Raw genomic sequence first — 25,040 nt, 5'->3', positions numbered from 1 at the left:
GTTTGGGCCAGTGTTTTTCAGATATTTTCAGTTTCAAGACCACTGCAAAACATCCAGTCGAGGTACAGATGCCTGAACGGCAAATTCAGCTGTCCCAACAGTAGATCAGTCTTATTTAGCTGACTCTCAGTGATGAGTCTACAGATTCCCCTGGAAATCACAGACATCTTGCTGAAAAACATGACAGTTGCATTTTTTCACGTAATGGACATGAAGTTTGGTGTGATATCTGGGTTAGTTCAGCCTTTTGATTATGGCTGTTCTGCAGTAGGTTACTGATTTTTTTTAAGTGTCATATGATTAACCCACACCATTTTATAATACAGAAAGCATGTATTTTTTTATTTAATAGCAATCCTGTTATTATTTTCTTCTACAGAAAGAATAGTTTGTCATTTTCAATGAAGGAATTAAGAGAGTAGATAATAAATGCTAATTTTACTCTCTGAAAAATTACCATGAGTAAAGAAGGAAGTTGTTTATTTCTCCTCAGTTTTGCTTGTAAAGAAAGTTTGAAATTTTTTGTAAAGAAAGGGTGTACAAAAGATCGATGTGTGTGGTTCACACATCGCACCACTGACAAAGATCACAGAAATAAAAAATCCTCCAAGGATCAATGTTTTCTTTGCAAAATCTCCAGTTTGACTTTGCAAAACCAAGTATATGAAAGACCATTTATCACATGAGCTTGTACCCATGGTTAGCAAAGTTGAGAAGAACTCTTTATACTAAAGTATAGATACTGCCAGTTTTCTGCTTGTAGGCCATGTGAGTGCTGGCAAAATGCCTCCATAAGAATGATAGTATGTAATCTGAAGAAAAATTAGATTACTCTTACACTTGAATTTAACATTTGAAGCAATATCAATGATTGCAATGTTATCATACAAAGATATTACACGTTTCTCCATTCAAACCTACCTTAATCATAACTGATTTTGCTGTTCCCCAGTCAGCAGAACAGCTTTTCCTTGCTTCATGATAGTGTGCATTAGAAAGTCTGTTCGGACACTGTCTACATTTGGAACTAGAATGGAAGTATATTCTGGCACTGAATCTTTCGGGTAAATATATTCAGGGACCTGCATAAGAACGACAGGCAAAAAGTTTAAGACTTTCTACCGACCTACACAATCACTTTGCATCAGAACAGAAAACCAAATGTACTTTATAAAATATACATTAGCAAAACTTTTCTTCCTGAAAGCCAAGAATCCATTTATAATCAATCAGTATCCTGCCAAGTTTTTCTAAAAAAATGTTGAACTAAAGGGATATTTTAACTCCAGTACACTCTGTCACATGAAGAAAGCCTGTCATTACTGGGAGTTCTTAAATAGTAGGGAGATAGCAGAAAAAGCCAAGATCACTTGTTTCACAAAGCTATTTCAAACACGTTCTATTCTCTGCCAAAGATAGTTATGGAGAAAAAAAAAATAAAATAAATTCAAAAAAGAAATTCTAGAGCATTTGGTAGGGTTAATCTTTCTAACCAAATAATGCAGGTTTTTAATTAATATGCCTTTTACCAGACACATCTTTCTTGTATACTCACTAACAAATTTTACCACAGGACAGCAAACAAACCTTCTTTGACCAGTGCTCCCACTGGCCAGAGGCATTGATACCAAATTCAAATATGGTCTCTTCTCCATTCACAGCTGGAAGTTCTTTCACTGCAGAGTGCTTCCGTAGGAACAGCTCCATTTTCAGCCTGTCATCTGGTTCCAGAAGAGCTCCAGCTGACCACATTAAAGCAAAAATGAACAAGCGAGCAATATGCTCTTCACTGAGCTGCCTCTCATATTGGTCAGACAATAGACCCTGCAAAGCAGATGGAATATGTAACAACTGCCCTTCTAGAACAATGTCTCAGCACAAATAACAGAATGAGGCAGCAAAAAAACCTGAATGTCATATCTACCTGTAGGAGGTCAATAGCCTGTTTGATGTACATACATTCTAAAACTGGCATTTTTGGTGTCACAGCAGAGAAAAGAAAATCTATCACATCCTAGAAAGGAAAAACAGCATTTAAATAATTATGTACCAGTTTCAATGGTATATTTGAGACAAATTTATTAATATATGATTTCAAATATATTCTAAACTTAATTCCAAACAACATTTTTCCCTATTTCTGTGATTATGTTTAGATTTAGACCATGACTTTTTGCTAACAATAACATATTAGAAAAATAACTTTGATGTACCCCAGTCAGTCTAATTACTCATATGAGCTCCATACAGCAATTTCCTGAAGAGCAATTTGAAGACTGCTTTTCAGTCACATCAGGGATCTGCCATTTATGCTCTCCACTGGAGATTTTAATCTACCATTGCCATTTTTGTAGTGGGAAGATAAAAGCACTAGAATTGTTGTAATGATACAGATAAAATCAACAACCTCACCACTATAAATTTCTATCTGTCTGATCTGTTAGGAGTGCACTATAATGTACCTGACCCTCTTGAAATCAATATTATTGTTTTTTCTAGAAACCTGGCAGGATCCAAAGGGAATTTTCCAATTGATTTTAAGAGAATCTGGATTTTCCTCAGATTACTCCATAGTGATGGCTACCATGCCTGCCTCTTCTAAGTGATCTGCAACATCTTTAGCAAAGCTTCAAATTGGTGTGAAGTCCTCTCTGAGATTTGCAATGCATTTATTTTAAAATATCAATCACCATCCCTAGTACAGACTGATGTCAATTATAACCTAATCTCACTTTCCTTTAACAAAATCCTTCTGGATTCCATTTGTCACTGATATTTTCATAAATCAGCACTGCCTACTCATTCTGAGAATTGAAGTACAACAGGGACACTATGAGAGAGATTAATTTTGGAGGATGTCCAGTTATGGCTCCCACATCCTGTCATTGAGAAGGCTAAAACCATGAAGACATTCAGTCACCCAAAGACATAAAAAATCACCTCGATATTTTTTAAAAACCAGTGAGCTGCTTACCTACATACCCACAAGCCTTGTTCCAACTTTCTGTTAATTTTTGTTGCCACTTAAGTTCTCTTAGTACCCTATGCTGAGCATTTATTGGCACAGAGACTGAATTGAGATTTTTATGTATCTTCTTGACTCCCATCTCACTAGAATAGTGGGTAACACACACAACATTTCCAAATATCATGAGGGGAAAAAAAAAAAACAACCCTCACTGAAGCATTTTGATCTAGAATAGAGCTCATGGCTAAATGGTCTGAGAAAGAAGACAGCTTGGATGTGGGCATACAGAAGAATATTTTTTTGTTCAGAAATGCTTCCATGTGTTGCTTTTTGTGGCTTATCCTCTAAAATGCATGTTTTGCCTCCAGAAGTACTGCTCAAGTGACTAATTAGGGGGCTGTGGATTCCTCAAGGAATAGGTAGAAATAAGTTACTGAAAGCAGTGTGTGAGATTTGCTTCTAAACACCTTTAAAATTTGGACCTAAATCTCTCTGAGATTCAGTTTCCTCGTCTTTAAAATAGACTAGATGTTCCACAGGGCACTGCAAATTGTTTAATAATTGATTTGAGACACTCAGGATAAAGATATTTCATGAGTCAAAGTAGTCTGTACTTTCAAGAGCCCAATTTTCACCAGCAGAGTTTTATGGTACTTATGATTCGAGTGAGGTTTGAGCAATTCTTGTTCTTTGAGTTTATGGGAGGATGGGGGGAAAGACCCATATATGCTAATACTTCAGTACTGCCCTTTATAAAACTATACATGGCAGAAAGAAGGATGAAAGATCAATTTAGCAATTAGCATGAATTAATTACTTCTCTACTGTATTTTGTTTAGACAGAGGGTCTGGAAAAATTAGTTGGGCCGTGATAAATTGCAAAATATTTGGATCAGGAATTTGCTATCCCTTAAGAGGAGACTGAAAAATTGAGATGGTAAAAACTCACATGAGAAAAGACCCTTTCACACAGTGTACAGCCACTGTGGAACTCACTGGACTTTGGAACGCTCTTTAGGACAAGAAGTTGGCAACATGGAACATACCCAAAGGGTTTAGATAAGCACAAGAACAATTACATGGGGCAAAGTGATTGGTATTTGTAATATTAACCTGAACATCAGCATTTAAATATTAATGCTAAGAAACCCTTTGGATTGTATATTTGACTCCATGCTTCAGAGGCAACAGCAGCCTTTACCCAAATAAGATTAGGGTGAGATTTAATTTAGAGGGAGGAATAAGACACATCTGATGATTCTGCTGGTTTTAGGACTTCTTTGAAGCCTCCAGAACAGATCCATAAATGATCCACAACACAAATATAGGCTAGGGAGAGAATGGCTAGAGAGTAGTCCTGAGGAGAAGGACTTGGGGGTGGTAGTAGATGAGAAGCTCAACATGAGCCACCAGTGTGTGCTGGAGCCCAGAGAGCAACTGCATCCTGGGTTGCATCAAAAGAAGTGTGGCCAGCATGGCCAGGGAGGTGATTCTGCCCCTCTGCTCTGCTCTGGTGAGACCCTGCCTGGAATACTGTGTGCAGCTCTGGGGCCCTCAGCACAAGAAAGACCAGAGGAGGGCCATGAAGATGATCAGAGGGCTGGAGCACCTCTGCTATGAAGACAGGCTGAGAGAGTTGGGGCTGTTCAGCCTGGAGAAGAGAAGGCTCCAGGGAGACCTTATAGGGGCCTTCCAGTATCTGAAGGGGCTACAGGAAAGCTGGGGAGGGGCTTTTCATCAGAGATAGGACAAGGGGTAATTGTTTTAAACTGAGAGAGGGGAGATTTAGGTTAGATATTAGGAAGAAATTCTTCCCTCTAAGGGTGGTGAGGAACTGGAATGCGTTGCCCAGGGACATTGTTGATGCCCCATCCCTGGAAGTTTTTAAGGCCAGGTTGGACAAGGTTTTGTGCAGCCTGGTCTAGTGGTGGGGCTCCCTGCTCATGGCAGGGGGGTTGGAACTTGATGATCTTTAGGGTCCCTTCCAACCTTAATGGTTCTATGAAAAAAAAAAAAAAAGGAAAGGAACTGTGATTTAAAAATTACTAGATTTTTTTCATTTAAACCATACATAGATAATGCTGAAACTTACATTACTCATATAACACCCATCACTAGTTTGAGCTTCACACTTTTCAGACAAGGTAAATAATGCCACTTAGGTAATTATTATTATTTCAGTTCTTTGAAACTGTCTCAGATAATTACTTCCATCAACTAAGTAATTCTGTTGCTTACAAGCAGCAGCAGCATTCACACACAAGAAATGGGCAGTATAGCTTCTAAATTTAGGAGAGACTCTAGATGGGTATGGGATTTTACTTGAAATTACTCCTAAGCAGAAAATGCTATTGAGAAGAAAGAAATAGGAAAGGGAGGGTGAAAGACTAATCTCTCAAATCACTGTTTAAAAAACTCCTGTGGAAAAATAAAGGACTCAAAAATAATCTCAATTAAAACTAAGGGTTTTTGGGGGGTGTTGTTGTTTCAGAAGGGGTTTTTTTGTTTGCCTGTTGTCCTGTTTTGAGCCAGGATGAAGCCAATTTTCTGATCTGTTTAAATTTATCCTTGTCTTTTGGACTACCTCTTGTCTTTTATATAAAAACTTACTAATTACAGTGGAATTTATAATATACGTTAGAAGAATCAATACATTATTTCCAGTGGTTCACAACTATTATTCTCTGGTGCTCTCTTCTACGTTACTGCTACTTACTGTACCTTTCTTAACAGTGATTTTATCCAACATGCAGACTTTTTGTGACAAATATTTTTTATAAGCATAAATAATCAGTGTTTCTTGTAAGGAAATTGATATGACTGTAACAGTTGTCTTAGATCTGTTTTGGTTGAATTTAGATTGGTTTCAAAAGTTCTCTATATGTATACTTAAGGACTGATTCTCCTTAGTTGCTATATTTCCATCTATAGCCCGATCCTCATTTTATTCTAAAAAATGTGATATTTTTATGCTGCTTACATCCATGACTTTCTTAATACTAGCACAAAATTCACCAAGGTCTGTATTTGGGGTTTGACTGCCATTGTTGATATATCTTATTTCAAAAATTTTCTTTTAGAATTTATCCATTTTTTTCCTATATGGGGGAAAACAGTAACTGTAATAGCACCTGGCTACAAAAGTAGAGTTACCCTCATCTGTAACATCACTGTTATGGCTTCTATTACTTGGGAAGAAAAGATAGCTCATTAAAAGTGAAAGAAAACTGACAGCATGACAGCTTTCATTTACATTTCAATACTTTCAAATGCAGCCTTCAGCACAGAACTAACTCCATATTTCACTGCATTTTCATCTCTCCATCTGATAAAATACATATTTTTCTTGATTTTATTGCTATTGCTTCAGGCTTGGGTATTTTAAATGTTGTTATTATGTTTTCAGAGCAAGTTGTAATACAAAATATAAATAGAATTGTGGCAAAGAAGCAGTAAATTGACCCATACAGACATTAATTTGGAAACATATTTTAAAATTAATTATTGGAACTGTTTCTCTTGCTGCTGCAGTAAATACTGTGTCATATAGTTATATTTTGGAGGAAGAACAAAAAGAATAGCTTGTTAAAGATTGGTTTTAAAGTAAATAGGCAGTGAAATAAAACATCTGTAAGAAGACATTTGTTAACATCCAAGGCATTTCAAAACTGTATTAATCATTGCATTTATCATTATTTATAAATAAACTTCCTGACATGTCACTCAAAGTTCATTAAAAACTGCATTTGTAAAACCCAGCAAGGAAGGATGAAAAATGTTACAGGATAAGTCCCTGTGAAATCTAACACCAGTGACACAGCAAATTGGCAGGAGAGTCAATGGGGAAGTATGGTATATAAGGAAATTGCATTTGTTCCACAGATGTTGAGGAAATTAGAAGATAACAACAGTGAAACATTGCACAACAGTAAAAAAGAAAAAAAAAGGAAAGGAAAGGAAAGGAAAGGAAAGGAAAGGAAAGGAAAGGAAAGGAAAGGAAAGGAAAGGAAAGGAAAGGAAAGGAAAGGAAAGGAAAGGAAAGGAAAGGAAAGGAAAGGAAAGGAAAGGAAAGGAAAGGAAAGGAAAGGAAAGGAAAGGAAAGGAAAGGAAAGGAAAGGAAAGGAAAGGAAAGGAAAGGAAAGGAAAGGAAAGGAAAGGAAAGGAAAGGAAAGGAAAGGAAAGGAAAGGAAAGGAAAGGAAAGGAAAGGAAAGGAAAGGAAAGGAAAGGAAAGGAAAGGAAAGGAAAGGAAAGGAAAGGAAAGGAAAGGAAAGGAAAGGAAAGGAAAGGAAAGGAAAGGAAAGGAAAGGAAAGGAAAGGAAAGGAAAGGAAAGGAAAGGAAAGGAAAGGAAAGGAAAGGAAAGGAAAGGAAAGGAAAGGAAAGGAAAGGAAAGGAAAGGAAAGGAAAGGAAAGGAAAGGAAAGGAAAGGAAAGGAAAGGAAAGGAAAGGAAAGGAAAGGAAAGGAAAGGAAAGGAAAGGAAAGGAAAGGAAAGGAAAGGAAAGGAAAGGAAAGGAAAGGAAAGGAAAGGAAAGGAAAGGAAAGGAAAGGAAAGGAAAGGAAAGGAAAGGAAAGGAAAGGAAAGGAAAGGAAAGGAAAGGAAAGGAAAGGAAAGGAAAGGAAAGGAAAGGAAAGGAAAGGAAAGGAAAGGAAAGGAAAGGAAAGGAAAGGAAAGGAAAGGAAAGGAAAGGAAAGGAAAGGAAAGGAAAGGAAAGGAAAGGAAAGGAAAGGAAAGGAAAGGAAAGGAAAGGAAAGGAAAGGAAAGGAAAGGAAAGGAAAGGAAAGGAAAGGAAAGGAAAGGAAAGGAAAGGAAAGGAAAGGAAAGGAAAGGAAAGGAAAGGAAAGGAAAGGAAAGGAAAGGAAAGGAAAGGAAAGGAAAGGAAAGGAAAGGAAAGGAAAGGAAAGGAAAAAGAAAAGAAAAGAAAAAAGAAAAGAAAAAAGAAAAGAAAAGAAAAAAGAAAAGAAAAGAAAAGAAAAAAGAAAAGAAAAAAGAAAAGAAAAGAAAAAAGAAAAGAAAAGAAAAGAAAAGAAAAGAAAAGAAAAGAAAAGAAAAGAAAAGAAAAGAAAAGAAAAGAAAAGAAAAGAAAAGAAAAGAAAAGAAAAGAAAAGAAAAGAAAAGAAAAGAAAAGAAAAGAAAAGAGTTAGAATGTCATTGTAAGTGGAAACAGTGTATTTCTGAGATCATGTTTTTAGATCCACTACTGAGTACAACCATCCATAGTATTAATTAAACCTTGTTAATGATTCACTATGCTAAAGGCAGATGTAGGGGGAAAAAATGTTCCAAATTCTCCCTTTGAATCTGCTGACTGAACATGATTTAGTCAGAGAACGTATCAAAGAGATGCCATCTGAAAAATCTCCTTCAGATCAGAACCATGAATCATAAAACCAGAAAAGACCACCACAGTCACCTGTGCTGAGCTTCAGAACACCACAGAGCACAGAACTGCCTTTAACTGATCTGAACTATCAAATGCCTTTTCAAAATAACTATGCCAAAGGCATTCCTGCTGAAATCTAGAAAGATTCCATCAGAGTGTATGCAGCTTATTTTCTTTCTGAATTTACTTCTTTAATTATTTTTTTTTAAAAAAAGAAGTTTGTCCATTCCCCTTGTGTGTTCTAATAAGAATTAAAATTGCAGAAACAATTACAGCCAGAGAATATCTCTGTTTTGCCAACATAAATTATAAAATAATCACAGATTTAACAATTCATTGCCAACTAACCTGTGCAGACAAAATAAAGCATCTGAATTATTCATTTGTTATAGTTTCACTCATTCATTAATGTTAGAGGTAATTTTCTCTCTATTTTGAAAAAAATCCTTCATCCTTATTATATTGCATAAACAAAGAGAAGTAAATAATTGAAAAAGCACTGAGGAAGAAACAATTCTTCACTAAATTAAGGATAAGAAATGCAATTTCTTTTTTTTTTTTAAATGTTGAAGAATTAAGTACCTGAAATACAGCATTAAAGCAGTTCCATAGGATATCGGAGTATGCAGTAGGTAGTTTGCAGCCAAGCTCTTAAAATAGGCTTCCAATCTAACACTGAAGAACTCATGAAGACCATCCCATTGCGAGAAACTGTTGCAGGGGAAGCGTTGTCAATGTTGTGAGGTTCAAAAATAATTTTGCAGTTGGGGGACATTGGAATACGATCTCCATTAGCCAAAGTAAGGGTCTTATTATCATCCAGAACAGAGTTCAGATTTTCAATCCATATTGCATCAACAGGGCCATCCAAAACTATCCAGATATGCTCTCCCTAAAAAAGGAAGACAGAAACACAAGCAACTTGATATACATTGACCAAAAATATACATTTACTTAATCTCAGAAAACATACTATTGGATCTAAATAAGGAGTCATACTTGTGAAACACAAGCAACTTGATATACATTGACCAAAAATATACATTTACTTAATCTCAGAAAACATACTATTGGATCTAAATAAGGAGTCATACTTGTGCTGATTAGCTCAACAGGAACTGCAGCCTTTACAATTTGCTCAGTGATTTTGATCCTTCTTTTGTTACCCTGTGTCACACCAAAAAGTCTATTAATGAATAGTGACAAAAATTAATTTGGGCTATTCTAAGCATAAAGCTGTCCCTTTCTGCTACAAATGTACATCAGCCAGACCAGCATTTACCAAGGTGGATTAAAAACATTAAACACAGTCACAAACATGGGTAGTCACTCTTTGTGGGATGTTACCTAAGTATTTCAGGTAAGGCTTCCCATTTTCCAAGTGAGAATTGAATGAAACTTCTGAAGATTTGAGTGTAATTAAGATTCCATAAAACATTATCTGCACATTTCATAAAAGAATTAGGAAATGACTATACTGATTTCTTACCAGAGCCTTTTACATTCTGATATAATTAGTGAAATAGAGTGGCAATGACATAAAACCAGATAGGAGAACATTAATGTTCCTGTCCTAACATCAAAACATGAGCAGCCCTTGCTTTTGCATTTGAATGGTAGAACTACCTGCTTACAAAAGGAAGCAAAACCCTAAAACCTTTTCCAATTTAGTTCTGGAACCACAAGTACTTGGGAAGCCTGGTGCTCTCTAGCATATATGCATAATTGTGACTCTGGAGTACATTGAGCTATTCAGACACAAAGCAAAACTAATACTGTATTTTTCCATTTGATTTTATATTGTAAGACCTTTCACATAAATTACAGGTAATGAGACCTTATAGAAACAGTGTTAAATGCCCTTACTAACTATCATATCCATTACCTTCTTTGCTTTTAAAGTTTTTCTCCATAATGTAGAGAAAATACCATCTGTCCAGTCATTTGTAGCAACATCAAGGGTACCAAACATCTGGGAAGCTGTGATTGCCTTTGGGTTCATTCTCATCTCTTTATGAGGAGCACCACAATCTGTCATTGCTTTCATCAAAATATTAATGCATTTTGTCTTTCCTGCACCAGTTGGACCTAGAGTCATCATGCCTTAAAACAATATAAACGTGGTTTAAAATGAAATGTCAAAATGTCATGCTACCATTTAATGGCTCTTTGCATCAATGATCCTTGCTTTATTTTTATCAAAAGTCAATACCAAAAAAAATATGTCTCTCACTCCACTTACTGAATATTGACTGAAATGGAATTCCAAAACATTATTAAAAGACCTCTATAAATGTCTGCTCTATTATGATAGGCAAGCCTATGTGGGTCTGCATCCTCCCTCAGGCAATTCTGTTCCTTTTTCTAATTGGAAAAGGCAACTGCCTTGTGATGTTTGCATGCAATGACATTGACATGACTGCCAGTAAACAAAAGCACTACTTTATCAATGTATTTAATGAGTAGTTCCCAATGATGTTATCAAATCAAGTGTACCTTTCTGAAGCAAAAATAACAAAAATATGTACCTTTATCCATCCATGCTGACATTTATGACATTATTCTTACATAAAAAATAGTTAACAGCAACCACACTTTTAATTTTATCAGTGTATTGCCTGAGGAAAAGAAGCCATGTCTTCAATAAAACAATATAATCCTTAGTTGGCTTTGAAAACCTCTTCAACAAAGGTACAGAAGAAACAGTTACAAACCTAAGTTACAAACCTAAGCCAGAACAATACAGATTGCCTATAAAACTAAAGGAAACTCAATGTTCCCAAAACCAGTTTGGGGACCCAGGCAATCATTTACTTGTGCCACGTTTTACATATGGAGAGATCTAATCCAAGCTCCTCAATGTTAATGACACAGCCTGACTGCTGGTTTCAACAGTACTTAGATCAAAACTGTTATGCAAAAGAAAATCCAGGATCCATGCACTTTATCTCCACGCATATACATGGTGTGCATGAGCACTCCATTTCCATACATCATCTCTATTGCAACCACGAGAAGTAATGCACTTTACAGATTTTTCCTCATTATTTGAAATCCCATGGTGATCTCTAGGTCACCAGAGCCAATGAGTAGGACAAATGTTAAGCAGAAAAACAGAGATCTTTTTCCCTCAATGCAACAATTCGTGTCATAGAAAGGCCCTGAGAATCCAAGTGTTAGGCCTGCTGGAGCTGCACAACCCCTGGGAACAGCAGGAACATGTAGAAAGAAAAGGCACCTAAACAATGTCACAGTGGATCCTGGAGATTTTGCAGAAACAGTGGTCTCTGGTGTCTCACAGACCAAACAGCTTCTTCCAACAAGAGGCACATTTAGTCATGACTGAAATGATTGAAACTTTCATGGTTCCTATGTAGATACAGGCATTATGATTTGATATGGAACATTGAATCCAGTGATCTGGATGTAAATCACAGCACAAAGTTAAGCAGATCTTCTGTCCAACCAATGATCTCAACTAAACCTTTGAGGTATTAAGCTCTCAGACTGTGCTATGCAAATGCTTCCTTTTGCTTGTTTAATTAGTTTAAGCTTACTATTCTTTTATTCTGACATGAAAAGGGAGAATAAAAAGGATTACATCTTCATATACCTTTGCTTTGAAAAGTCATGGAGAAAAGCAGAGGTGCCTGAGGACTGGAGGAAAGTCAACGTCACTCCAATCTTCATAAGGGGCAAGAAAGAGAACCCCAGGAAACTACAGGCCAGTCAGCCTCACCTCTGTCCCTTGAGAGGTGATGAAACAGCTCATTCTGGTTGTCATCTCTAAGCATGTGGAGGCAAAGAACGTTGTTAGGGGTAGTCAGTACGAATTCACCAAGGAGAAATCATGCTTGACCAATGTGATAGCCTTCGGTGATGGTATGATTGGCTGGATAGATGAGGGGAGAAGAGTGGATGTGACAACCTCAATTTCAGTAATACTTTCAACACTGTCTCCCCTAACATCCTCACAGATAAACTTAGGAAGTGTGGGTTAGATGAGTGGGCAGTGAAGTGGACTGAGAACTGGCTGAATGGCAAAGCTCAGAGAACTGTGATCAGTGACGCAGTCTAGTTGAAGGCCTATACTTAGTGGTGTTCCCCAGGGGTCATGACTGGGCCAAATTGTTCAATATATTCATCAATGACTTGGACAAAGTGACAGAATCAGCAGACTCTGACTCCGAGTCAGACCCTCAGCAAATTTGCTGATGACACAAAACTGAGAGGAGTGGCTGACACACCAGAAGGCTGTGCTGCCATCCAGCGAGACCTGGGCAGGTTAGAGAGTTGGGCATACAGGAACCTAAAGAAGTTAAACAAAGGCAAGTGTAGGGTCCTGCACCCAGGGAGGAGTAAGCCCATACACCAGGACAGGTTAGGGTTTTACTTACTGGAAAGCAGTTCTGTGGAGAAGGATCTGGGACTCCTGATGGACAAAGTAATAAGCAATATGCCCTTGTAGACAAGAAGGCCAATGGCACCCTTGGATGCACTTAGAAGAGTGTTGGCAGCAAGTTGAGGGAGGTTATAAGGCAACATCTGGAGTAGTGTGGCCAGTTCTGGGCTCTCCAGTACAAGACAAGCAACTACTGGAAAGAGTCCAGCAGAGGGCTACAAAGATTACTAGGGAACTGTAGCATCTCTCTTATGAGGAAATGCTGAGCAACCTGGGTCTAGAGGACTAAGATGGAATCCTATCAATGCTTGTAAATATCTAAAGAGCAGGTGTCAAGAGGATGGGGCAATACTCTTTTCAGTGGTGCCCAGCGATAGGACAAGGGGCAACAGGCACAAACTGGAACACAGGATGTTTCATCTGAACATGAGGAAAAACTTCTTTACTTTGAAGGTGAAAGAGCACTGAACCCGACTTCCCAGAGAAGTTGTGGAGTCTTCTTCTCTGAAGGTAGTCAAAGCCTGCCTGGACATGGTCCTGTGCAACCTGCTCTAGGTGAACCCGTTATATAGCAGAGTGTTGGACTAGATTATCTCCAGAGGATCCTTCCAACCCCTATCATTGTATGATTCTATGAAATGGCCAGAATTGAACACAAAGAACAAAACTTGGAATTATACTGCATGCTTGGTAGAATCAATTAAAATAAAGGGTTTAGAGGTTATTTTTTGTAAGCTTCTTTGCATCATAATCCCACAGTAACATTAAACACAAGCTTCATAACTGAACTGTGTCTGAGGGCAGCAACTATTTTCATAACACAGAACAAAATTGGCTATTTATGAATTCACAGAATCACAGAATCATTCTGGCTGGAAAAGACCCTCAAGATCATGAACTCCAACTGTTAACCTAACTCTACCAATTCCATTGCTAAACCATATTCCTAAGCACCACTAAACACCTCCAGGGATGATGACTCAACCACTTCCCTGGGCATCCTCTTTCAGTTTAAGAACTCTTCAGTGAAGATGTTTCTTCTAACACCCAATCTAAATCTCCACTGGTGCAGCTTTAGGCAATTTCCTCTTGTCTTGTTGCTTGTTACTAGGGAGAAGAGACCAACACCACTTTGCTACAACCTTCGTTCAGGTACTTGTAGAGAGCAATAAGGTCTCCCCTCAGCCTCCTTTTCTCCAGATTAAACAATCTCAGTTCCCTCAGATGGTACTCATAAGACTCGTTTTTCAGACCCTTCACCAGCTTCGTTGCTCTGGACTCCCTCCAGCACCTCGATGTGTTTCTTGTAGTGGGGGACTCAAAGGTGAATGTGGTACCACGGTGCAACCCCACTAATGCAAAGTACAGGTAGACAATCACTTCCCTGCTCCTGTTGACCACAGTATTTCTGATACAAGCCAGGATGCTGTTGGCTACCCAGACATACTGCTGGCCCATGTTCAGCCAGCTGTTAACCAGCAGCCCCAGGTCCTTTTCCTGGGCAGCTTTTCAGCCAGCGCTGCTGGCTCATCTTTTGGCACATGGGACAGCCTGCTCCTGTGCTTTTTCCTTCTTGAAGAATGTCCTGCCTTCCTGGACTCCTTTGTCCTTCAGGACTGCTTCCCAAGGGACTTCATCAACCAATCTCCAAAACAGGTCAAAGCAAGTAACCCTTGCATCTTTGTTGCCACATGGATCTCATCCCCTGTCTCTACTGAAATGGCAGACCAAAAGACCTCACTAGAGCACCATCCCTCAAATAATCGTGTGCAGGCCCCAGGCTTATTTCTAGCAAGCCCAGTTTTGTGCCCTTCACCCTTCAAATCTAGGTTAAACTCTCTGGACAACCCCTGCTAGCTCTTGTGCCAGGATACTCTTCCTCCTTTGAGACAGGTACACCCTGTCTGTCGCCAGCAGGCCTGGTATCATGTAAATCAATTGTAATGTATACTCTATGTTTTAACTTTTTTCATAGAAATTTTAGTGCCTGAAGGCCACATTCATATTTCCCATAAAAATGCAATACAACAAAGTTAAAATCTCACTATGTGTGCACTGCATGCCAAAAAGAAGTCATAACAGCTTCCTAGCAAAATAACCACATAGGCTTTAAAAAGTACATCTGTTCAACTTTAAAATACTTTTTGTGTGTGTGTGTGTGAAAATAATTTGCATTCTTTAGAACATAATATAAAAAATCTATTGCTTTAATGCAGTCTCAAAACCTCATCTAGCATGCTAACCATGTCGGACTTGTTGAGTTTCATACAGCTGAATGAGTTTAAGAATCCATGGTGGATGATGGATAAGCCCTGCTTTCTCTGCCTGTTTCTGAATGGCTGACTGTAGTTGAGGATACCCAGCTTTATCCAGAGTAATTCCAGGGAATAGGTCATTAATGAGACTCATAAATAAAGGTTCATCTTCATCCACCTGCCAAAATATATTATTTATTCATTGAAATTATTATTACAGCTGTAAACAATCTTCAAGAATATGCCATTTAAAAGATGGCAGTAGAAAACCTTGTCTTTTCCAAAGCAAATATTGTAGTTATGAACCAGTTTTATTAAGTGAATTTCGTACAACACAATCACAAGTAGTAATTTCCAAGTTAAATACTCCAAGCTTCTAAAAATGCTAACATTTTAAGACAGTTGTCTTCATTATATACACATGCATTTCTTCATTTGTCAGATAAACCAGCAATATTTATTCAAATTGTATTTAGCCCTTGATTTTTTCGTTATATTTTTACTTCTGTAAACCAATGAAGCATGTGTATCGGTTTGAACACATGTACCAATAGGCTGAATAGACTAATAGCAGAAACAGAGTAATTGGTTCCATCACAGAACTGGCTCCCAAGGTACATACACAGAGTCTAGATATGCTATAACCTTTCAATTACAACAATAAAAAGAAAGATGAATACTTTAAATAGTAATATCAAAAGAGATTAGACTATACAAGTACGTATTAAATGCTTTCAATTACCTTACTCACTGCAATTCTTATGGTGTTCTGAAAAGGCAACAGACTCCCAAGAAATTTATAAATAGAAATTTTGGATTAAGAAGAATGTTTAATTAAAAGTTAACACAATGTATTCTTCCTTTCTCTCCTTAGATAGGGCAGAAAGAATTAAAAACAAGAGTCAAATTAGATTACCAGGTCAGGTGTCCTACATTCTGATGGTATTGCCAATTATTTTTTCAGCTAAGGCTTCTCATTTGTTTTTTCTCTCTTTAACAGAAACAAAATGTCTAGAGCGTAGCTGTGTTCTGATTCTCCACTCATTGATAGACCATAGTAAAAATTACAAAATAATGTATCCAACTGCTTAAGAAAAATATATTTTCAAAGTGAATAATATACACTTAAACATGCAAACAGAGTACTCCTTTTGGGAAAGTCACCAGTGTTACAGTACCAGTTTGGAGAGGTTCATGTTCCGCAGAACTCTCATCACTACAGTTTTCTCTGCCTCTTCAGGATTAGATCTTTTCACTGCTCCAAGTGTTCTCAAAACAGACAGGATATTTCTAAGCCCAAAGTCATAATGAACCTTGAAATAACACATAAACACAATTGGTACCACAAAGATTAAGTGCTTTTAAAACAAGAGAGGGCTGAAAATTAAATTTATTAAAGCAATAAATACACTATTGAACTTTCAAATATTATTAATGTTACAGCTTTTCATCTTTTCAACTGAACTTTTAGTTCTGTTGCTATCATATCCTGGAGATAGTTTCCAGTGTTGCATGTCCATATGTGGCAAGTATCCCATTTTCATGGTAGACCACCACTTTTACAAGTCATTTGTAACCAAGCTGCATCTTTTGTCATTTTCTGCTCATGCAAGGACTGTTGCTATCTTGATATATGGTACTGGGATTTGTGACTCAAAGGCCAATACCATGCTGATAGAAAGAAGCATACTGAAATCATTCAGATACAATTTGTTATATGTAAGCCTATCCTCTGCTGTACTTTGCACTCTGTGGATCATACCGTAACCATTTGGTTCAGAATAGAAGGATTTACTTCCAATAGCCATGTGCATCCTAGAGGTGAATCTAACCAGCTTTGAACTTGGAGTGAGGGCTGGAATATTCTCCCTTTCACTACAGGTGCAGCTGCATATTTGCAGAGCCATATAGAAGCACTCCATTAATTTTAGCACTTGTACCTGAACATAGAATTCTCTCTTAGTTGACACAGATTTGAAAATATATGCAGATGTTCTATAATGTGTTTCCTCTTTGACCATTGATGCAAATCCTAGAAGGAAAGCTACCAGAGTAGAGGTTTTAAATTATGAAGTCTCCATTATTTTCAGCTGCCCAGAAAACTAAGACAGATATGGAAGGAGATAATAAAGATATTATTATATTTGAAGAATGTCTGTTCCCTCTGATTATCAGAAATGTTTTTGAGATCAAGTGCACAGATGCCTTTTTTTATACTACCTATTGTGTGTGGACCTTGCCCAGCTTCCAGATGCCCACCCAGCCACTCTTTCATTCCCCCTTTTCAGCAGGACAGAGGAAGAAAAGGTGAAAAGAAAGCTCACAGGTCGATATAAAGACAGGAAGACCAGTTACCATCATGGGCAAAACAAATCGACTTGTGGAAAATTAATTTAATTTGTAAACAACTAGAGTATATTCAGATGGTAAGAAACGGAGAAAATTAAAACACCACCTTTCGCACAGCCTCCACTCCTACTTCCTGGGGCTGACAAATTGGTACAATACATTGAGTACAGACTAGAATTTTCATCAAGAAATAACTTATTGATTAGGTTTGCAGACATCAAGCTGGTGAACTAGGCCACAACTAGATTGAAAATTAGCAAGAGAAATTCAATACATTATCTATGTATGATGCAACTACAAAAAAGACAAGTGCAAAAAACTACACAGGCAGAAATTACCAACTGCACAAAGGAAGAAGAGTAACAATTCTTCTTCATTCAGTTAAGAAACAAGTCAGGTATAGAAAGCTTTGCAAAAAAAATCTGACATTGGACTGAAGCCACAAACTTCCCAATGACACATCTACAATTAGAGTGGGCAGTAAAAATAAAAGTGTCCTTTTAGGACAGTTGAAAAGACATTTCCATTGCAGTTGGCACTTCTGTACTGTGCCCAAAAGTTGGATTCCACACTTGCAGATAAACCCTACTGAAAAGAACCTAGAAAACAGAGCTTTTAGCTGACTAGAAAACATGTTACAACAGGAAGAAGTAAACCAAAAACTACTGTAGAAATAGAAAGAGTAAGTATGTAGGATGAGTTATGATAAAAGTCTTCAACAGGCAAAAAATACCTGCCAAGAGGAAAACAGAAGGAATACAAAGGAAGTAATGTACTTAACTACAGCAAGGGAGATTCAAGTCAACTTTTAGAGAAAACTTTGTGAATGTCAGCAAAATCAAACTTGGGGACAGATTGCCTGGGAAACTGTAGGGTATATGTCAGTGGAAAATCTTAAGGAGAGTCACAAGCATTTATAGTAAACTATTTAGCTAAAAGCTTTTTTTTTTTTTTTTTTTTTTTGTCATAAAGGTAAATGGATGATCCCTCAAGGCTCCACCCAGCCTTATTTTCTATTTTTCAACCAGGTGCCAAGTTTTTACCAGTTAGAAATGCTAGATACGAATATTCAGCCAGGTACTGCCAGGAAATCTTATTTGCAGGTGGAAACATTAAGATTAAAAAATATTAACAACTTTCTGTTTGGAAAGCAGATTATATGTTGATGAAGAAATTCAGTATCTGTATATTTCTAAACTCAGAAATAAGGTCAATATAATGTACCATTACTTTATTCTGGTGCAGTCCAAGATTTCTACATGGAAGTCAACATAGTCACTAATAAATGTGTGGTATAGAACTGAAATACTGTGATGGAGAATGTAATCAATACACCTAGGCTCATTAGGATCCAACTAAAGCAGGCTTCTCATTTGAGCTGCAACTTGCACACACTTCCTATGCTTCATATGATCTCTCTTTGAAACCCTCCAGTGGACAGCCAGCACAAGGCATTCAAAAGGCAACAACTAGTTCTGTTCTTAAAAGCAGCTTTATCCTTTGTTTCTGCTTAAATACCCCATACCAAACAGAAAATAACTTTTCTTGTAGCACTCAACAAAACAGTGCCTTCTAGGCACTCGTTATTTACAATTCTTACAGTGTCTCTCCAGTAAGTCTAGTCTTCATAAGTAAGGAAACTGAAAAATGTGTCCTCTACTCTACACCATTCCTCATAACTTCTCCAATAACTGTACTCAGCTTAAAAATCACAAATCAACTTCCTTTACTACAAAAACTAGTTTGAAACACAAAAATATGATTATTTCAGACTCTTTTTCCAGAACTTGAAACTGAAAACCATAAAAAAATGAATAGGTTTCTGGGTGTCAAAAGTATTATATATTCTATGAAAGTGTACTCTCTACATTCCCTGCCAATGACAGCTTGCACTTAGACAAATATTTATTCTACCTGATTAGATAACTGCTCTTCACAGAGTTTGTAGAGTGTATAGAATTTCTGACTGAGGACTTGGTTGTCTCGGAAACCCACGCTCGCCAGCTTGACTCGCATGATAATGCTGCGGTCAGACACCATCATGGCAACTGTGCGAAACTGGATCTTCAGGTTTTCTGGAAGCTCCTGTCGCCCTGCATAGCCAGGGTTCTGAAAAATGCAAAATATAAAAGAAAATCTTTCATAGTGAAAGCAGGATAGGAAGGTTTATCTTCTCTGATAATTATTTGGCAAACAGAGGAGCACATGCCAGGCTACAACAGGTAACTCGAGCACGTCATAATTACACATCACTACACAGTTGCCTAAATATTGCAGTTCATGGAGTCTGTGGTATCACATGTTTCACCTGGAGATGTCCAGGACACACAGATAGACAGATGATCATTTACAGGCCTTGTCGGAGCCATTTAAAATGGTTAGTTCCTCAGGGTCTTGATACTGTTCCAGTGCTGAAGGTTACTGTCCTTTGTGGGCATTCCCAGATCATTTCAGTGCAAAGCCAGTTAAGCAGTGCAAGCCATTACTGAACTAAAAGATCTGAACTGAAGATGTCTAAGTCATTCATGTGACTACTGTATCACTCAGCTGTGAGAACTGTAGTCACTGGATATGCAGTGATAACTTCTTAAACTCTTCCAGCTGCTTCCAAACTGCCTTCCCATTGGCCCTTGTGTGCCACTACTTTGTCCTCTTTTTCAAATCAAATTTTAACACCTTTTCAAAGGTAGGAAACCTTGAAATAAAGAAAAATGCTTCCATTTTGAGTTCTTAGGATGTAGCCCTCAGCTAAAGAAGGGGAGATAAAATGAGGCTTTTAAGGTAATATTACACTTTCCTGCTTCTTTGCCTCTTGCACTGCTAGAAGCCATCATGAACCAGGGTGAGGGTGGTTTCCTGCATGCTCTCATACAGAAAGATTGTGGTTCAAGATTCTTCAAGGTGATGAAATACTGACCAGAACAATTAACAGTAGTCTTTGCACTAGTCAATTACTTCTGTTTTATTTTGATAGACTTTGACTAAAAATATAAGATGGTTTGGTTTAGTCTACATCTATCAAATACTCAACTAAAAAAGCATTTAAAGTATGTGGTTAATGATAATTGCGTATCTCAAGTCATAAGTTCCACTTAAAAATATGTGGAAGAGAAAATGTTATCAATATAATTTGACCAAATTATTGTTGAAACTGTAATCACTATTTTCTAACAGACAGTTTCAATTATTTCAAAAGCTAAATTTCAATGGGAAGTTAAATAGGAAACATTTTTCACAATGCCATTTATATATATTCAAACACATACCATAGTCAGAAATATACCAAATTCTCTGTCCATGTCAACAACATCACCATCAGTGAAGACAAACTGAGGTTTCTTATTTTTCTTGCACTGAAGTATGATATATATCTGCTGAGCAGCTACTGATAAAACTGGAAGCTCAATCCGGTTAAATTCATCAAAGCAACCCCACGCACCTGACTGGGCTAAACCTAAAAAAGCATAAAGAAAAATATTTTTTTTTAAACTATCAGATCGAAGAAGAGTAATTTATATATAAAATATAGCACTTTCTATGTAACTTAATGTAACACAAGAAGAACAGAGAGTATGAACACAGAATAAAATGAGAAGTAAGACCTCAAAACAAATCAGGCTGTGCATTAATGACACACAGAAAAAGAATTACCCCTTGGAAGAAAGACATACAAACTCCTTTACAAAGTGCCCTACACTTTAACAGCAACCATAAAGCAGAAAAGTGTTCAAAATTATTGTATATAGCACCTAGAAGCACAAATGCTTATGATGGAAATTCATCCATACAGGGGTGAAATTGTCAGAGATGAGCTTAAGAGACATGTGCCTCGATGAAAAGCACAGAATCAAATTTAGAAACCACTGCAATTGAGACAGAAGCAATGTAGAATTTTATAACAATAAATTAATAGGTCAAAAATCGTTGGAGAATAGCATCCTGCTATTCAAGAGAGAGGATTCTGATGTCACATTTAAAGCTGTTATTTGGAACTGGCTATGGAATTCTAGACAAACATTAATATCCATAAACATCATGCAATGAATGTCCTTTGGGAGAGTCAAGTACTCCTTCTTCTGTAGAATTGAAACAGGAGAGTCTACAATGGCAGTTTACCAGAGCAGTAGACAGAAAGCTATGTAATCCCTTGCTATTCCACTTCCATTTCACAAGAGACAAAGGCTAATAAGTCTACACGGGAACTTCACAGATGCCATCTCCTCCCTTTCCAAAGCCCACACCAGAACTAGCATTTCTTATTGCCTGGGTACAGCCAGGACGTGGATCCATACTTTAACTGGTGCTACAAATGTTCAGAGGTGCTTAATTCATTTCACTGGGCTGGTGGAGCTCAGTTTGGCTTAAGCTGTTTGAAGGCAGTGCTTAATGCAGAAATAAAGCACATGTCCAAGAAAAGGCATTAGTGTGTTTGCAATGTTGAACAACTATGACTAGAACTCCCTCAAATTCCCAGACTTCATATGGCAATGCCTTTGGCACTAGGAAAATAAATCAAGGGGTGGTTTACCTGTAATGCTAATTCCTTAAGATACCTAAGTTAATGGAAGCGAAAGTACTAAAAAGTCATTAATACTACTATTAATACATACTTCCTCCTTTGTTTGGTTTTGTCTCACGTTTTTTCTTCTCTTGTCTTTGCTCTGGCCTGTTCTGCTCATATTATTCTACTTCCCTTCCCTCTGCCGTTCCTTGTCTGACTTTCTCTTGCTCTTTAAGATGTTCCTCTAGAAACTCTCATCTTATGCCAAATCCCCTTGAGGCCCTTTTTATGTTTCTTTTCTACCCCTCTTCTACTCTGTCCCATCTTCTGATGTGATGAGTAATCATAGCCAAACCAGTACTTGTCAGTTTTTGCAGGCATCAAAAAAGGAAAAAAATAATTAAATAATTCTTATCTTCATTTTTTTACCATTTATGATGCCCATTAACTACTTATTTTAATATTGTTGTATTAGTTGGTCTTTTTTAGCCATGTAATTTTGGAAGAACTCTTCAACAAATTTAGTTGATTAACAGTAGATAAAACCCAGTGCTAGCAGAGCCAAAACTGGCTCCTTAAGATTTGATTCAGTCAGGGCAATACTGCAGATCTCCCATGAAATTCAGTTCAATTCCATATGTAGAATAATATTTTTCCCTAAACTGCTTCTAACTAATTCCTGTGATATTATAAGGACAAACATCCTCAAAAATAAAAGAACTTGACATGAATAAAAAGTCACATGGATTTAATCACAAAATGTAAAGGCAAAGGGAATATATACAAATACTACAATGAAGCAAAAAATTGAAATAATTCTATAGAGAGGTACAAAATTTAAAATATGAAAGATTCAACCCTACTGTCTTTCAAAACAAATGAAGAATGTTCCTTGACTTCACTGGTGTGGCAGCAAGTCAACTCATGTTCTCCCTTTCATATGAGGAATATCAGGGCCCTGGATGCACTGATAAGCCTTAATTTCCCTGAGGAGCCTTACCTGTGACTTCTACCCACACCTCTGTTCTCCAGTCCAAGAGCTCCCCCTCAGTTCAGGTAGGTCTGAGTCCTCAGTCTTTGCCTGAGCTATGTAGTGAGTAGGGCTGGGCACAGCCCTATTCTGGTGTTACCCAGACTTGCTGACAACTACCAGAAGGATCCCAGAACTGTCCAGAACACTTCCACAGCCCTGCCTCCTGCCGTTTCTGACTGAGCTTCCTAGATGGAGCCTGAACCCAGATTGTTATTTCACCTTGTCTGATGGTCACTGGTCAGCTGCTGTAACAAGCTGTCACCAACCTGCCCTGCTTAGGCACCTTGGGACTGTGCCCTGCCCAGTGAGGTCCCTGCCCCTGCCTGTGTGGTGGTCACTGTGGTGGCTCCTGGCTTGTCTTCCCTTGTGGAGCTGCCTTACTCTTGCTGTGCTCTGATGAAAAATTCTTGCACAGATTTTTCAAATACATTTGACCCTTTTTGTTACATATGTCACATTAATATTAGGATTCATTATTAAAACAAACAAACAAAAAAGTTTTGCTACTATGTTTATGTTTATTAAACATCAGTGTCTACTCTTTGGGATACAACAAAAAGCCCTAAAGCAGGACATTACTTAAGAGACTTCTTTCCACATCATATTGTCTCTTACACTTACTATCCCTTTATTGAACATTTTTAAAATTAAGTTATTTACAGAATTGTGGAGTAAGGTTCTAGCCATACCATTTTTCTTCAGAAAGGAAAAAAATAATCACTTGTTCTGTAATGCCACCTGCTGTGCAGAGTTAGAAAATCCGACTCTCTGACAAGGCCAGTATCATAGAATGGTTTGGGTTGGAAAGGACCTTAAAGATCATCTAGTTCCAATGCCCCTGCACGGGCAGGGACACCTCCCACTAGAGCAGGGTGCTCAAAGCCACAACCAACCTGCCCTTGAACACCGCCAAGCATGAGGCCTCCACAGCTTCTCTGGGCAACCTGTTCCAGTGTCTCACCATCCTCACAATAAAAAATTTCTTCCTAAAGTCTAACCTAAATCTCCCCTCTTTCAGTTTAAAACCATTCCCCCTTGTCCTACCACTACATGTCCTCGTAAAAAGTCCCTCCTCAGATTTCTTCTGGGCCCCTTCAGATACTGGAAGGTTGCTGAAAGGTCTCCCTGAAGCCTTCTCTTCTCCAGGCTGAATAGTCCCATCTCTCTCAGCCTGTCTTCACAGGAGAGGTGCTCCAGCCCTCTGATCATCTTTATGGCCCTCCTCTGGACTCACTTCAACAGCTCCATGTCCTTCTTGTGTTGGAGGCTCCAGAGCTCGACACAGTATTTCAGGTGGGGTCTCATGAAAGCAGAGGGGAAGAATCACCTCCCTTGACCTGCTGGCCTTACTTCTTTTGATGCAGCCCAGGACATGATTTGCTTTATGGGCTGCAAGCACACACTGCCTGCTCATGTTGAGCTTCTCATCAACCAACACCCCAAAGTCCTTTTCCTCAGGGCTGTTCTCAACCCATTCTCTGCCCAACTTGTCATTCTGCTTGTGATTGCCCCAACCCAGGTGCAGGACCTCACATTTGGCTTATTGAAATTCATGAGGTTGGCATGAGCCCACCTCTCAAGCCTATTCAGGTCCTTCTGGATGGATTCCTTCCTTCCAGCATGTTGGCCAAACCACACAGCTTGGTGTAGTCAGCAAACTTGCTGAGGGTGCACTCAATTCCACTGACCATGTCACTGACAAAGATGTTAAACAGCGCCAGTCCCAGTACCAACCCTTGAGGAACACCACTTGTTACTCATCTCCATTTAGACACCAAGCCATAGACCACTACTCTTTGAGTGTGACCATCCAACCAATTCCTTATCCACCAAGTGATCCATCCATCAAATCTGTATCTATCCAACTCAGAGACCATGATGTCATGTGGGATGCTGTCAAACGCTTTGCATAAGTCCAGGTAGACTATGTCAGTTGCTCTCGCCTTGTCCATCAATGCTGAGACCCCAATATCCCACAGCATACATTCAGTTCTTGCAAAATTATTTCATTCTGCTAGTGTTTAAAAAGAAAAAAAGGAAAGACACACACATACATACACTCACACACACAGAAGCAAAGGCATAGCAAGCTGTTACCTGCATAACAGCGTGGAGACAATGCAATTTTGTTGTGCCTTGTCAGGCTGTGCA

General features: G+C 38.1%; 1 protein-coding gene across 1 annotated transcript in view; it reads right to left on the bottom strand.

The window, feature by feature from the left end:
* LOC104387729 (dynein heavy chain 5, axonemal-like) overlaps positions 1-25,040 on the bottom strand; it is a 139,214-nt gene that overhangs the window by 75,402 nt on the left and 38,772 nt on the right. Inside the window, 11 exon segments of the mRNA XM_009996513.1 lie at positions 922-941; positions 944-1,082; positions 1,588-1,824; positions 1,925-2,014; positions 8,932-8,983; positions 8,985-9,241; positions 10,235-10,452; positions 14,995-15,184; positions 16,185-16,319; positions 19,270-19,464; positions 20,622-20,809. Coding sequence (XP_009994815.1) covers positions 922-941; positions 944-1,082; positions 1,588-1,824; positions 1,925-2,014; positions 8,932-8,983; positions 8,985-9,241; positions 10,235-10,452; positions 14,995-15,184; positions 16,185-16,319; positions 19,270-19,464; positions 20,622-20,809 — 1,721 coding nt within the window.

This window comes from Chaetura pelagica, unplaced genomic scaffold, assembly GCF_000747805.2.
Source record: "Chaetura pelagica isolate M959 unplaced genomic scaffold, ChaPel_1.0 scaffold82, whole genome shotgun sequence".
NCBI classification, from domain to species: Eukaryota; Metazoa; Chordata; class Aves; order Apodiformes; family Apodidae; genus Chaetura; species Chaetura pelagica.
Note: the sequence above shows the minus strand (reverse complement) of the source record. Positions and strands in the feature narration are given on the sequence as shown.